General features: G+C 37.2%; 1 protein-coding gene across 4 annotated transcripts in view; it reads left to right on the top strand.

Annotated features, from left to right (window-relative positions):
• Window positions 1-16,368, top strand: part of DCLK1 (doublecortin like kinase 1) — a 335,634-nt gene extending 319,266 nt beyond the window's left edge. For 3 of the 4 annotated variants that reach the window (XM_074982397.1, XM_074982389.1, XM_074982406.1), the window contains 2 exons: window positions 443-556; window positions 16,009-16,368. In XM_074982397.1, the coding sequence (XP_074838498.1) occupies window positions 443-556; window positions 16,009-16,173 (279 nt within the window). In that variant the 3' untranslated portion in view covers window positions 16,174-16,368. Of the gene's footprint in view, window positions 1-442; window positions 557-5,344; window positions 5,419-16,008 lie in introns of all 4 variants that reach the window. The other variant, XM_074982415.1, reaches the window with a different exon arrangement.
• Window positions 16,369-17,203: the final 835 nt, after the last annotated feature.

The following is a 17,203-nucleotide window of genomic DNA, read 5'->3' as shown; positions in this document are numbered from 1 at the left end:
ACTTTCTCACAAGGACAATTTCCTTGCAGCTTGCCAGAAGAACTGGGCTTCTCTTTTTAACTCTAATGACCTTTTAAATGACTATTGTTTTCTTCACTTCTAATTGAGTAAAATATGTTAACAGAACAAAGGAACAACCTGAGATTCACTTTTTGTGACTTTTTATGTCTCTAACATGGCTGTGAACTAACAGTTAAGAAATGCAAACATTTTTAATCATTTGAAAGGGAACTATTAGGTAAATCTAAGGAGAGAAATGGGGCTGTTCCATTACAAGTTTTCTTACAGGTACCTCAGATAGATTTGTGAAGATGACATTGCGTTAAACGTATCACACGACAAACTTTTTATTAAACTTTTTACATCTGCAGGTACTTTCTGGATTACTTCATTATCTTCTTTATTTTCCACTTTCACTTTACACTTGTTTCTTTCTCTGCAGGATGATGGTCTTCCAGAGAATGAGCATCAGCTTTCAGTAGCTGGGAAGATAAAGAAGCATTTCAACACAGGGCCTAAACCCAACAGCACAGCAGCTGGAGTTTCTGTCATTACAGTAAGCATCTGAAATACACAGCTATAACATTTTAAAAGTACCCATAAAACAGTTGATGTTCAGAAGATGACCCCAAAAGACAGCAAGGGCTTGCTACTTATTGTAAAGTGCTGACCTCCCTTGCGGCAGAAACTATTGTCATCGTTTCAAATGCGGCTATGCAAGAGTGTTGCATACCATGCTGCTCTGTGTTCTAGCTACATCCATCCAAGCAGAGATTAAATTGGGTAGATGTACTGTGGTTACAATCTAGATAATCCAGGTCTGAAAGTAATGAGCTTGTGAGACCATCTCAACCATGCCCAGCTACGTTGTATAGACACATGCAGTACAGTATGCCTCACGCAAATCTGTAATTTTCCTCCAGTACGGACACATGTATCTCTCTCTCTCTGTCTCTCTCTCTCACACACACACAGGAAAGATATTCAGAATTTTATTAGATTATTTATCCTAGTACCATTAAAGAGTAGAACTATCTGTTTTATCCATATTCACATATTTTACTTATTTTTAATACATCTGCCTGTGTTTTAAAGCTTTCTTCTTTTTTTATTATTCATGGTAATGTTAATTCTCCAGATAAAGTCACCAAAAAATCAGTGACACATTGAACATAACCATTCCCATATCCGATTACTCGGTGTTTGTTCCCAGCTTCCATAAATTGCAGATGGTGTGACTGCACGTGTACACTGTCTCGTATTGTTTCCACTTTCATGTTCCTCAGCTCGGCCCCTCCACTGGTGAGTTAAATCAGCATGAAATAAACTCAGCTCAACAGGCACAATCTGGCTTGCAGGTGGGAAGCAAAAAGGATACTTTGTCAGAAGTTGCTAAGTATTTAACATTTCAAGCTGTGCCTCTCACTTTTTTTTTTAATGGAAACTACCTCAAAAAAGAAAGAAATTCTCTCTCATGCTCTTTCAAATTTTCAACTTTGTGTGCCATCAGCTAACATACAGTCAGCCTTGTTTACTTTCATTTGTAAGCAGTAATACCACAGTAACTCTCCCACAAGTAAAACATCACATACTCTCTACTCATTACTCATATAAAATGCAGGTGTGTTCTGAACAGCCTAGTTCAAACTGTGTTCTTTTCAAATGGACTGCCAGCACGCTTGTCCATAAGAAGTACTGCTCATGTCCTCTTTGCCAGGTTTTCAAAGCTTTAAAAACTGGAACTTATGATTCCCCTGCCCTCGCCCCTTACACTTTTAAAATACTTTGATTTGTCCCATTTGGTCTGCAAATGGATTGTTTATAGTTGTTTGACATTTTAGTAATGAAAAAGGCATTGATGAAGTGAATCCTATAAAATCCAGAAAGTGGGGTAATTAACTTTTTAGTGGCTTTCCTAAAATTAGGAATGTACAAACATCTCTAGTGCATGCACAGATTTTAAGGCAGGCTAAGCAAATGCCAATTTAAATATAAAAAATACTCCTATATACTATGTGTAACTCACGTCTTAATAAGTGGAATAATAAAACCAAAAGCAAAGAACAAAAACCTTTAACCACTGGGCTTGCATTTGAAAACAGTGAAATACAAGTTTGTCCTGGGATAGTCATTCAAAATTTTACTTTCGGGAATCTCTTTTTGGCCCCCACAATGTCAGATAATACTGGTATAAAGCTTGTTAATTAAAGCTGTTCTAAATGTATAATTTACAAAGCCTATACTCCCCAAATGCTGGAACGTATTGTTCAGCACTAAGAATGTTCAATATGTATATCCTGACCCTTTTTGTAAAAAAAATCTGTTCTGTGGTGTAGGTATGGGTGTATAGTGTAACTCAAGTAAAGGGATAGATAACGTATTATATTTAGTTCTCAATTCAACTTCATAGTAATATTGTTTATTAAATGTATGCCCTTTATGGTAAAATTCATCACTGTATGGAGGTCCACACAGGGCTGCGTATTAAACCTTTAATGTGGAGATTAAGTTAGTAAGGATTTGTGCAGGTCAGCTGGGTTGGCGGGGAGTTGCACCCCCCCACACCTTTGTTTATTTGTGTTATTAGGTCAAAGTCATCTGCAGGTGTATTTATATATATTGATGAAATATTTTTAGTAGGCTGTTGACTTCTTTAGTAATATCAAATATATATTGTACTAACCCCTTTTGCTGAGGTATATATTTGGCTTGGTTCTATAACTCCCAGTGAGAGTAGTTCCAGTCCTACAAACACTCACATATAAACTTTACTGTTGTTGTAAAGTTAATCATTTGCATAAGTATTTGCAGGATTAGGACCCTAAAGCAGATGCGATCAAAATATTTCATTTTGAAGGTCCTTGCTTGCATTTTTCTTCAACATAAATCTAATATTTCACTAAAATGTAAAATGCATGTTTAATAGCAGGTATTTTTAAAATAATCTCTTTAAAGTTGAGCACTTGAGTTTTTGTTGAATTCTCCAAGGATGTTGTCATGCTCTTTCCTTTGACTATTTTAAATTAAAGACTTGACTGCTTAGTTATTATGTCTCCAGCCACTAAAGAAGAGAGCTGGTAATTATTTCTCAGATAAAAACAGATGTTTTCTGTTTTTTTAAAACAATACTCTGTCGGTACCCTATGCATTTTGTAATGATACTCTGAAATAATCAAGAGGAAATAGAAATAATTTTAAAAAAAATGCTTTAATATTCAAAGATGCATTGCAATACATTCCATTAACTGAGTATAGTTCAATTTGTGTACATGTCTGGAATGTTAAAGCTTTGCTTATATGTTGTCACTTTTGTGCTTGTTTTTTGGCATTATTAAGACAGAAGAAAAGACAAATGATAACATTATGTTAAGGTTGTGTGAGGTCCCTGACTTGGCTATGGGAGTAAATCTCAGCTTGAGGCTCAGGGGAACCATGTAGCATAAAGAAAGAAAAAAGCTGTTCTGACAGCTGATGGCCTGCCAATGTGTCTAGAGATGGTAACCAATTCCTCTGTCTGCTGCATTGTGACTGTCGCAGACGGCCTCTGTCATCTGTGGAAATCAAATTGGTGCTGTTTATCTTGGGATGGGGGTGGGGAGAAGCAGGGAGTGAGGTATTTAAAATACTTATAAAATAAAATTTAAAGTGACATTTTAACTGTGGGCTTTCCTTAAGCTGTGGAAAAGAGAAATAAGCTCTAGACTACTAATTTTTCATGGTCTGAGGAAGAACCTAGGACTTAAATGTCACTTCATATCTGTTGTTGTTCTACCATTATTATTTATAACCTGTTTTTCTTAGCCTGTAGTCTCCATGGTAACTAAGATGTTTGAATTCTGTTTAGATAGATGTAACATTTTAAAATTCTAAGAATAAATCCCCTTCTGAAACACTAGTAATAATGTTTAGTTAGTTATATTTTAGTGCAATATTTTTATTCTAATATTTAAAAATTCTTGTCTTTTGTGTACGGGAAATGTAGTATAATGGCATGCCAGCAGATGGCAATAGCAGATCAATCTACTGAAATTCATTGAAAAATTAAGTATAGCTGCAAGGGCTGCATCTTTTGAACAGGAAGTGTCCTTTAAATAATTCTAAATAAGATGAAACGTGCCTTGATTTAACAAACTTGAATAAATTATTAAATCTTTCTCTTTATATCTGTATTGAAAATGTGTATTAAATGTACACTGAGATGCTAACTATTGTTTAAATAACTAGTATACACCGCTATCTGGATCGGCCTTCCCCAATTCAGAATTAGTAACTGTCATTAGTAATGCATCAATATGCCAAAGTCTTAATGAAATACACACTGGCCTTTCCTTTTGAAGGCAAAATGAGAAAGTTATCAAATTCTTTAGATTAAATTGGATAGTGTGTCTCAAGGCCCTCCCTGACTCTCCCCCTCCCTCTCTAATTGTATCTTATGCTCTGTTAAGGACTATGCTAAACATATTAGAAAGTTTTAGAGAAAATAGAGGCAAGAAAGGTTAGAGAAAATAACAGATTTTCCTTCTTTTCTCTGCCCATTCCATTGCTAATGATAAACTCAGTTTAGAACAATATATACAACTTAAAGTTATATTTTAAGCACACACTTTAACAGATTTTTTTTTTACAATTGCTAAGTTCATTTTCCATTTTGACTTTAATTGGTGCAATTTAGTGAATATTTTGCAGCACAGCTTTCTGCCGTTATCTTTTAAGGCCCAGGGTTTAAGGTGAAATGACAAACAATGCAATGCTGTCCATGAACTTAAGAAGTCCTGCTCTCCAAGGCTAACATTTAGAACAAAAAACCCAGACCAGAACTGCCATGATTGATGGGATATCAAACTGGATTCTGTTAATCTTACACATGCTACGATTGTGAATTAGTCTAATTTAAGCCTCGTGTAGTCTGTATAGCCGGCTCCTTGTGAGGGCTAACACTGTGTTTTTAAAAAAAATTATTAAATTTCTGCTTAATTGCAAAAGATATTTTTTCATTACCGGTATGTGCAACTTAAAGGGGCACGTCTGTCTTTGGAGATAACAGGATATTTGTTATACTTTTAAATGAATGCATAATGCATTGAGTAACTTATTTTGCAGACTCAATTTCAGTTTAAATAAAATGCCAAAGATAGAAGCCAGGGCTAGTTTCTTTCTTTTTCTTTTTCCTCTTTTATTCTTTTTCTTATTTTTTGTCTCCAGTGCATAGATTGAGGATGTTAGATAAGCAAATTGTGAAACTGAAAACAGTAAATATGCACTAAATAAGGAACAGCTTGGTCTGGAGTCTTAATTCTTTAGCATACTATCGATCCACTGAGTTGCCCCATTTCTCTCTGCTCAGCTGGACCACGGGTTTACCATCAAGAGATCAGGGTCTTTGGACTACTACCAACAACCAGGAATGTATTGGATAAGGTATGAGATGGTGCAGCTCCAACAGTCAGTGTTTCCATGGCAACGTGCTGGCAGTCTCCATTAACCAGTTCCTTCAGTGGATAAACATGCTTTTTGATTTGTTATCCAGTCCATATGCTGCTTTATCAGTTTCATTTTAATCTTGATTGAGATGCCACACCCCCCATTCCCTTTCTTCACCCATTATTCACACTGACATTGCCAGCTTTCTCTTCATCGCACATGCTCAATATCAATTTTCCTTGTAGTTAAAAGGACAGTGTATATAGAAAATCTACTAGCTATGCTGCAGCAATTTTTGCCCTGCTCAGATTGCTGATTGAGGCATCTGCTTCCTGTGCCCTTCTGTTTTTAAACACATGGAACAGTAACAAGATCTTAAGGTTTTTTGTCTCTTCTGTATGAGATGTGGAACTATATACTGTCATTTTTAACCTATCAAACACAATCCTTACCTTAGATGGAACAATGCATTCACTTAACATAGTACTAGGAGCTCTCCCAAATTAATGGAAATGCAATGCATTGTATATACTGGTAAGCTTGTGTTTTCTAACTATGCCCATCTATTTTTGTTCTCTTTTTATTTTCAGAACCCCTTGTGGTTTTTCATTTTTAATGATATTGCATGTGTCCATTTTTAACATTTTCCTACATTGCGTTACTGTGTCAGGGTTGTTATTAGTTGACTTGACCTGTGTGATAAAATGGGAACTTGGCTGGGATGGGTTTTTCTGAGGGGTACAAAAAGGTATTTTGCTGATAGCTGATGTCAGGTACATACCTCCTTAATGGGTCAGGTACCCCCGGTGTTTTCAAGAAGTGTTTATTTGCTGGCTATTGTCCCCTTATTGCTCACAGGATTTAACCTGTGATAGCTGGAAAGATAAAATGAGTCCCTCATGAAAACATTTTCTTAATGCTGTGGTTGTTCAAGCCCAGATAAATGCTTTTCATTGTGAAGGGTGAGGAAGGTCTATTCTGCATACTTCTACAAATTAACATCATTAACTAAAATGGTGATATTTACAGTAATACAGAAATCTGTCCCTCGTATCATTTCACTGATTGCATGGATCGGACTACAACACAGTTTTCACAGCAGGCAGCAGTCTCCCAACACACCAAAAATATGCCTATAAAAATTCAGTAGATTTTTGAAATGGACATGGAGGAGGGGAAAAGCCTCTTCCTCTTTGTACCATTCAAACAAGTTGGTTGTGATGGCTCTCTCAGAAGTCATTTGCATACAAGTGTTCAAATTTGTACTGGTTGTGCAACACCACCTTGTGAATTCATATTTTGTGATTGAGATACTTACTGAAACTCCTGTAAACCCTGGAGTATACTTTATTCATCTGTTTTCTCAACTGGCATAGTACTTCACCGTATACTAGTAAATAAGATGTTGTGCATTTTGTAAAGATAACCTCCTAAATGAGACCTCACTGTGGCATCTGCTCTTTCTCTTTATGGAGAGAATCACTGGTATGTTCTGTGGCTTATAAGTGGAAGGTTTGGTGAAGTGTAAACTACAGAAGTCTTGTAACTTTTTCATTTTGCTAACTGAGGAAGGATTATATTTTGAGCCAAAGAGAACTTTATCAAAGGGCTAAAAACATTTCGTTTGATTAGCATCACTATCCATGATGTGCCTGCACAATTCTTTGTGTGTATTTTGTCTTTTTGCTTTATTGCCACCGTGTCCAATATGCTCCCCGTTCACCACATCTGAATAACAGGGAAGCATATTGTGGCGAATGTGGGTCGGCAGGCTGGGGCGGCAGCTTGGGCAGCGGCTCAGGAGCTTACGCAGTGGCTCCTCGGGCACTATGTGCTGGCAGCAGCTTGAGAACTCGGGCGCCACATGGCTATCTTGGTGGCCGTGTGGTGGGGGGCTGGGGGTGGGGGGCTACTTAGATGCTGTGCCACGTGGCTCTCGGGGCTGTGTGCCTTGGGGCTGGGCTGCTCCTGCAGCATAGTGCCCAAGGAGCCACCATGCCACCGTGCAGTCCCTGAGCCAGCCACATGGTTCCCAAGCTGCTGCTGCATGGCGCCTGAGGAGCCACTGCACCACTCAAACCTCCTTGCTGGCTTGGGGCTGGGCAGCTCAGAGGGTTGCAGCTCTGGCAGTGGCTTCAGTGCCTGGCTCTAGGAACAGGCGAAAACGGGGGGGTAGGGTGCCTAGCTGTGGGGGCAGGGAAAGGTAGGGCACCTGGCTGGTGGGCATGTGGTGATTGCGTGTCTTCCTTTTGGACACCACTACTTTACAGAAAAGACAAAATAATTGTGCTTCTGATTGTCCTGTAGATCTCAGTTTAAATACTGTTTTTTTTTAAAGTCTGCACCCAGATTCTCTCCAGAGAGAGGAATGTGAGAAAAAAAGTAGTGAGCTATATCTAATCTGCTTGGCCTGGTCTCAGTTTCCCAATGTAGCCAGGCTTTAAAACAAACTGTACATCTGGGGAAGAATCCAATTCAGCAAATAGGTAAATAAATAAACAATATAAAAAAGGGCATTTGACTAAAACGCTAGTAATGGCTTCCATCAGCATACAAAGTGACATATCGTTGAATAATGGGCTGGAGCAGACGGATGATAATTTCTCTCATTCATACATAAACTGCTGTTTTCCAGCTGGGGGTAGTAACAATGTTTATAATTAGTGTGGTTCTAAACAGTGCACCCAGCATGTAAAACCAAATTGGGAAGTGATGCTAAAATCTCATAGACCTATATGCTTAATTAGGAAACGTTATAATTCTTTATCGTGGCAGAACTAACACTCTTATATACGTGTCAGCTGCATTGATTGCAAATGTTTTGTCTTTCATCTCCCTAGAATAGGGAGCATTCACAGAATCACTCTAGTGACCAGCATTTTCACATTAACAGTAAAACTATTTTCAATTAGAAATTGTTAACACTACCATAGAACTTTCCAAGTTCTTAACAATAATACATAGATGGTTTATCCCTGTGCTCTTATATGACATGTCATTTGCCACAGGCCTTGAAAAATCATCTATGACCACAAATATGACCCATATATGAAAGCAGATACAGAAAGATTTAACACTTTGGCGTTCTTTCATAATCGAGCTCTTGATTTCTTGTCTAAACCACGGATCCTTTTCTTATTTGATCCTCTAATTTCTCACACTTTTCTCTAACAATGACAAGGTTTGTTATTTCAGTAAACCAGAAAACCATTTCCTTCATTACTGTAGCCTAAATGTGTCCCTCTCTAATGTGCTTAAGAGTCCTAATTCGGCTTTTAAACTCCAACTTTGCCCCATCAGAGCCTGCTATTCTTCCTCTATTGCCACAATGGGCACCTACAATATTTTCAGTGTAGTAGCTTTGTTTCCTGAAAATATTTCCACACCGAGATGAAGTTGTATGCTTAAAATTATTTTACTGAAAATAACAATTGCATTATATATCGTGCATAGTGACTGGAAAAAGTATCACTGAGTGTTTTGTGTGTACAAATAACAAAGTACAAACTAATTCAGTAAAAGCAGTCGATGTAAAAATGTTAGATCATGTAAATTACTTTAAGTCCCAGATGTGACGTAAGTTTTAAAAGCGACATATATTATTGTAAGAAATATACTCCCAATGACCCCTACTTTTCCAAAATTACAGAGGAGTGCTCTGGCAAAAGCAAATCAGTGAACTCCTACTGTGCTTTTTATGCAGAGATGATCTTTTGCAGCAGTACTATGTGCTCTTCATTGAACTCCATTTCAAAAAAAAAAAAAGAAGCAAAAACTAAAATGTACATTTATTGCAGATTACTAACTATTGGATGTTCACTGACAAAAACATACAAACAAAAGCCATGATTTCTTGTCCTCTTATAAGAATCTCTATTTAGAGTTTATTTAACTAATGATCTTAATAATGTGACTCTTTGGTGAGTTTGCTGATCTTCACAGATGTAAGTCAGAATATTAAGAGAGAATGATACTGTTGGCCTTAAGTGTTGCAATGTGCCATGTGGAGGTATGTCAGGCCACCGACATAACTTGAGGCCCTATACAGAGGCTCATTTTGACTTCAGTACTTTGCACAATTTAGCAAGAGGAGGTCAATGCTTGCTTTGCCTCTGAATTTTCTTACTCGGGCAGCTTTATGTCTGAGTCTGTACATTTTTTATTCTTTTGTTGATAATGATGTTTGAACCTCCTGACTTTTGAGAGTGGAAATTATAACGTTAAAAATACCCTAGAGCAGGTGTACATAGAGTACTTTCATTTTTAATGGTAGTGGATCTTCTTTGTGATATGTCCCCTAATATTCTATAAGCCCTCAGGCCTCATGTGGCCCATTGCGATTTCATCTGTGGCCTGCAGACCCCCTGGCTTTTCCGTCTCCCACATATGCTTTTCACATACCTGTGCACTTCCTTGCTCTCTCCCAGCACTTCCAGAATGTGCAAGTTGCCAGGTTTGTGCTACGTCCATACTGCTCCCTCTGCCTCCCAGAGCTGGAACATTGCAAATCAGCTGTTCGTGGCGTTCCAGCTCTGGAAGGAACAGGGAGGAGCAAGGGACGGAGAATGAATCAGGCAATTTGTGGACTCCAAAAGTTCTGGGAGGGAGAGGGAGGAGCAGGTAAACGTCAGGCTCGGGTGCCCTGATATGTGACAGGTGTGGTGGTGGGAGAAGGGGCAGACAGGGCGACTGCAGCCCACTGAGGTGAAAGAGAGCCACTCATGCAACCCACTCACTCTTCACAGTTGTCCATCACTGCTTTTAAACTCTCGTGGAGCTAATATGATATCAAGAAACTGTGTGGGGAAAAATGATTAAATAGTACATAATGACAGTGGCAACTGCATTGGGCTGATCCATTGATTTGTGACGAAATTGTAACATCATAACCGTAAATCCATGTAATCATTGCCATTTAGAAACATGACGCTCACGGTAGCTGCATTTTTTTTCAAGCTGAATAACTCTTTCCAAATGCCAAAATCCTACTCTGTCTATACTGCACCTCATTTCCCATCACATTTAGTGCAGTCATTGATACCTGTCCAAACAGGTACACAGTCAAAATACAGTGTTTATATATTATGTTCTTTTGTATACAGATGTAAGAGGCTGCATATGACACAAGATGGCAGGCAATCACATTTCATCGTTAACATTTCCTTTTTTCAAAGAATGAAGCCTTTCTGTAAATTTGACCCTGGTAAAAACAGACAAACATCTCAAGACATTTAAAATCTCTCTACCATGCTGTGACTGAGAAAACCACAACTGATTTACAAACTATAAGTAAAACTGCACCCATGGAAACAGCTTGGAATCAAGTTTCATACACATGTAATGTAAACCAGCTGAGAATTCCTATCCCAAAGAACAGGGATATTAAATAATAAACATATTCTGAAATACAGAATTCTGAATCCAGTGGACATACATGTATTATTCTTGTCTTTTTATGTACTAGTACAGAATGAAACATAAATGAAACAGGGCTTTTTAAGGTGCATTTGAGGGAAGTCTTGTATATACCAGCGAGGCCTATGACAAAACAAATGCAAGAACTTATGTCCTGACATTATGTCCTAGAGAACTGCTATTATTGCTGCATTGGTGATCATTTTTACCACCAAAAAATCCACTGTAACACATCGCAACATGGTGAGGTCACCAACCAGAACTTTATGAAAGTAGAATCAAATTACGCAGCTGGGAGCAACTAAATATATGTATTTTAAAATAATAAAATAGGATGAAAATGTCAATATTTCCATAATTATGTCGATATAATTCCATGTGCTGACAAAGCATCTCCAAAATGGCAAGCACATTGCAAATATTTCCCTGCAGATGAACAGTGAGAGGAGGAAAAGGTTTCTTAGATTAATGTGTGAACAGCTGCATCCCAGTTCAGTCTCCTAGCTAATATGAATAATGGATGGACTTAGAGGCAAAATGCTCACTGATGTTCTTTTATTAATGACATGAATATTTTTTTTGGTGACTAACAATAAATTATGAGAAGACAAAAGAAAAACAGCCACCGTTCACTTTAATAAAACAGTTACTTAAATTCAGTAATTACTGACCTGACAGAAAATATGGCATAACTGCAGAAATAAGTTCTTCCTATTGTAAATCCAGTGTATATTTCAAAGCAGATGTAGTTATGAGCATGTATCCAGACACACCTTGTTAAATATTTGCCTTGGAAAAAAAACTGTATGTGGTTTGGAAGTTCTGCAGCATTACCAGTTAGAAATCAGGGAAAAGATATCACAAATGATACAACTTTGAAGAAATGGTAAATGCCCCATATTAGTATTACAGGAACAATGATAATAAAACATGTCTCGGTTGCTTCAAAATGGGTGTCAGGAGTACTAAATGTCGATCCAAATACATTCATGCTTAGTGGAGGACATTTCAGCTCCATCAGCACCAAACTATTGAAGGCAATCCGCATTCCTGCTATTGGATAAGTAGTTTTACATTTCCTCAGATGGCTTGTAAGAGGACAGCTACATATCCTGTGTCAATAAACTATAGTTTCATTTGGTTACCCCCATTATAGTCTGGTCCTCAAAGTTCTCACACTCTTCAAGCTGAGGGAAAAAATGCTAAAATATGATAATGAAAACCTGGGATTTGCAGACCTATGAGCCATAAGTGTACTTCACAGCCTCTTATTATTTATTGAAAGAATAACTTAAAGAAGAAATGCCTTGAAAATCCATAATAAACCAGTTCATGCACCAGTGATCTTTCCAGCTGAATAGCAGATGGAATAATAAATCTATTAAAGTAATAGTACATTCACTGAGCATCCAGACAGTGTATTTAAGAACACTGTTACAAACAGGTTACCATTTTTTATTGGGGAAAAAAAACAAACAAACATTTTTAGAATATGTCACTAGGTGAGACAAGAGACGCAAAGTAAAAATATTATTTATAAAACATGCTTTTTTATTTCTGCAATGTACAGCACCATTTCCACACATTCCACAGAATTATATGTTGCTTTATGGATTTCTTCAGAGGAGAGAGATAAGTGTGGCCTCATAAATAAAAATATAATTTTTAACAGTGCAAGTAATTAAACATAAGAAAAGCTTATCATGGGTCATAGTGGATTCTCCATTAATGACCATTTTAAAATGAAGATTGAATGTTGTTCTAAAAATACATGTTCTAAGAATTGTTTATGGGGGAGTTCTGTGGCTTGTGTTGCTCAAAAGCTAGAAGCATGTGTCTACAGAAGCTACTGTCAGAAAAGATCTTCCGAAAAAACTTCTGTTGACAGATCGCATCTACACAGAAAAGCAGATAGATCTTTTGATCCCCTCTGTCAGCAAAAGGGCCCCCCAGAGCATCTACACAGCTTTGTTGACAAAATGCATTTTGTGTATAGACGCTCTGAGTTTTGTCTACAAAACCCTTTTGTCTACAGAATTCTCTGGTGTCAATGTAGCCTACGATTATGAATCTATGCATGGAATGAAAATTAAAATCTGTTCAGAATACATTTGAATGAAAGTATTTGTTCTTTTATAGACGCCATAGGTTCAGAGTATATGATCCACACCTAGAGAAGTTTTGGGCCAATCCTGCAACTTCAGTGGGAGTTGGGAATGCTCAGTACCACTAAAGATTAACTCCATTGAGAAAAGCAGTGATAATGGAGGCTATACTAACAACGTATGAAAGGCTGGAGAATGAAACACACTGGCTATGTCTACACTTGCCCTGTTCTTCGAAGTGGGCATGGTAATCAGACTGATCGGAGAATACTAATGAAGTGCTGCAGGGAATATCCAGCACTTCATTAAGCAAATTTCCCCCTTGGCAGCTTTGAAGTGTCAAACTTCAAAGTGCTGGCATGCGCTTTGGGAGTAAAGTCAATTTGAAGTGCCCATGGCTACACAGCATGCCAGCACTTCGAAGTTTGACTCTTCGAAGTTGCCATGGGGAGAATTAGCCTAATGAAGTACTGCATATTCATTGCAGCACTTCATTAGTATTCCCTGATCAGGCTGATTACCATGCCCCTTCAAAGAAGGCGGCAAGTGTAGACATAGCCACTATGTGGTATTTACACCACAACTATATAATGATAAGGAGTCGGATGCTCGTCCCTTTCTAAACCTTATATGTTTCTTAATTGAGTCTTTTGCATAGGTCAAAAGATTCTTGGTGCCTCTCCAAGAGGGAGTGAAAACACTCAAAGCTACAGACACGTCCTTATAGATTAGAACCAATTGGATGAAATTCAGGGGAGAATTTGGGCTGAATATCAGGAAAAAACGCTATCCAACAGTAAGATGTTGTGCTGGACATAAATGCTAATAATGTGGTTTAGGGAATAATACTACATTATTAGGTAGTTGATGTAGGTGACAGAGTGGCTTTTTTACACCCTTGAATAAAGTTTAATCCTATGTAACTAAAAGTACCAGTTAACATATTTTATAAAGTGGCTCCCAAAGGTAACTTAACAATGACAGTGGATTAGACTTTTGGATTTTCTGTTCTACACCAAGATGACTTGAAGTACAATAAATGTCATGAGGCTTAGTTATCTCACAGACGGAACATTTTAGATAGTTTATAATGTTTGATGTTTTTTAAAAAGAAAATTACATTGGTTTAGACTTCAAAATAAACTAGTGTGTTTTATTCAAGAGTATGTATTACTTCACAAATAATTGCAGGGTGATGTGATGTGGTATAACTTTTAAATAAACTCTTGTATCCTGAAAGCACCACAGTGTCTTGTAAATGGCAATCTGTAAGTCATAGAGTAATAATAAATGCCATTATTTTCAAATTTCATGCAAAATTATATACTGTATGCAGTATATCACTATGTGTAAATGATCTAGATATTGATCGATTTCACATGAAAATATAATCATAAACCCAATTGGCTTGAGGCTAAGAGATGTCCAAGATATTGAAAAATACTAATTAATTTTTAAATAAAATATTAGAAGTAAACACAGAAATGCTCATCATAAGTATTGTTTATTATAAAATTATTATTTAAAATACAAGGATATCAAAGTTAATTATTTTTACCTCTTTGTAATTGTACTTGATATTAAAATAATAGTTCAGATCTTCAGCCTAACTTAATTCATTTGCTGTAGTAGTTCTGAACTATGTCCATCTTTCTGTCTTTATTACATAATTTTTGAACTTTGATTGCATTATTTTAGAGCATGGATTGCTGTAATGCTATTCTGTACTACAGTGATGGATTTAGTTTTCATTTTGTTCTCAAAAATAGTCTAGCTATAAATGTATCTCTGTTCTCTAATGAGGCTCATAGTATAATGGATAAATTTTCAAGAGGAAAAATGGTGGGTCACATATTTCCCACGAGAAAACAATAAACCCTTTGAAACATAATGACCTCTTGACTGTCTTCATTTAAAGAGTGACACTTACGCTAGGGGAAAACTAAGATATTAGACTTGAAACTTAAATCCATTCAGTTTTTACGTATAGCCGATAGTTATCTTTGCCTTTCCACTCAAGATCAGATATTGGGCAACATTTTAAGGGCTTTCTCATTAAAGGTCCTCCTTTTTAATTTTGCCCTTGCAGTGGAATCATGGATCCTGATTTTTTGACAGCATTCCATTTAGGAAAGCAGCTCCACGTGTACTGAAGTGCTTTTCTGAATCAAGACCATAATGTTGAATTAGTAACATCACAGTAATGTCAGTGGCTGCAGAACAATATCGTATATTCAAGATTATGGGTGTAATCCTGGTTCTATTGGAGTCAAAGGCAAAACTCCCATTGACTTCACTGCAAGATCAGGCAGAATGAGGAACTTGTTCTGTGCATTATGCCAGTCTCATTAGGAGAGAATTGGCCAAGTAAATTGAAGGACCTTTGGAAAACTCAGTGTTGACTTTACTTAGTTGGGCAATAATAATCTATATATAATCTATCCTATCTTTTGGGCAATGTGGTCCGATTGGATGCTCAATTCAACAAGAGCTCATCAGGGTTCTTCCCAACAGCAGAGTCTTTAGTATGAGGAGGTTTTAAAGAGCTGAGTTAACTTCTTTCTTTGTTACCTTTCTGCACTGACAACTTCATCACAATCCATCTTTGTTAGACAATCTCAGTGCTTTGAACATTGGTGAATGTGTACCAACCTCCATTAGGTCAAACTGAACAGACAATCCCATAGCTATACCTTGCGTGTAGGAAAAGATTTATACCTTGAGAAGGAAGGAGGAAGGTCAGCTGGTATTTGGCTTGAAATCTGAATTTATTACTCTATGAAATTAATAGCATCCAGAAGTTGAACATATGGCATCCATCTATATGGTATTATATATACTTAATGTTATCTTGCTGCTTAAGTTTTGGAAAATGCACTTTTTAAGAAGTTTAGCTATGTTGTGAGCTAAACCTTTCAAAACTGCCTGAAACAGAACAGGTTTTATTTGACCTGAATATTTATTGTCCCTGGTATTTGCAGGCCCACATACAAATGCATGTTTTTCATTAGCTTTGCATTTCACACACAGCCTAATTTCATTTATTCTCATTTTATGCCCCTGCCAGACCACCGCTCTTGATAAGGAGAGGCAGGTTTTCCGACGAAGACGCAACCAGGATGTGAGGGGACGTTATAAGGCTCAGCAAGCTCCTCCTGAACTCAACTCTGAATCGGAAGACTATTCACCAAGTTCATCCGAGACTGTTCGCTCACCTAACTCACCCTTTTAATAAAACACTTTTGCTCAAAGTCTTGGCGTAACCCTTTGAGATTCTGAAAGTCCTTCAAACCTGTGTGAAATGGTTGCATCTGGTCTATCTAGTAGTAATGCTCGAATGATGGAAACGAAAAGGGTGTTTACAGTATCTTTGTAATAATAATTTCCTAACTGACTGAAATGATACTTGTGCTCTGTCTAGGTTGTGACTCGCTGCTAATATGATCCCCAAAGGGTTAAGACTATTTTGCATTTTTTTAAAGATAAGAGCAATGAATGTTTTCATCAGTCATGCTAGGACCTGCAGTTTGTAATTTTAGCACATGTTAATCCTCTGAGTGGATAATAATCTTTAACCTTGATGACTTACAAGCACATATCTTCTCCCTCCCACTCCCCCCAATCTCCTTAGTCTTTTTCCCAATAGTGTGACCAAAACAGTATACAAACCCTACCCTATGTGTGGAGTTGCAAACAGGGGTTCTTGAAACCTTTGTTTTAGAGCAGAGTGTTCTACATTTCTGTGATATTCTGTGATACCACAGGAAGCTGACCATGGCTAGTGCATACCATGCAGGGTAAACAATCTACATTAGGTGAAGTGGTGATACCATCAAAAATCATTTTGTCTACATTATTGGCTGCTAAGGCTGTCATTAGCAGGGTAGAGTCATGAGAAATGAGTTACGGGCACATTCTATCATGTTATGATATATAAAGATCTAATTCTCAGACTTTCCCCTACTACAAACACAAGGATGTACAGCTGGGGGAGAGCAATTAGTTTCTCTATAGCACTGGGATTTTAAAGAAGGGATATTCCTCTGAACATACTCATGTCTTTTTTTCATAGATAGTCTGATTGCTATGAGGAGAGAAACTTTTTAAGAGGAAGAGATGAAAAATCCACCATTAAAGGAAAGAGCATTACCCTTACAATAGCTACAATAATTTATAAATTTGAAGAAATGTCTGGTTTGGTCACAATTAAGAAAAGTCTTTGGGCAAAACCCTGCTGTCCTCATTGACATCAATGAGAATTT

The sequence above is a fragment of the Carettochelys insculpta genome, chromosome 1 (genome assembly GCF_033958435.1).
Source record: "Carettochelys insculpta isolate YL-2023 chromosome 1, ASM3395843v1, whole genome shotgun sequence".
In the NCBI taxonomy this organism is placed as follows: domain Eukaryota; kingdom Metazoa; phylum Chordata; order Testudines; family Carettochelyidae; genus Carettochelys; species Carettochelys insculpta.
Note: the sequence above shows the minus strand (reverse complement) of the source record. Positions and strands in the feature narration are given on the sequence as shown.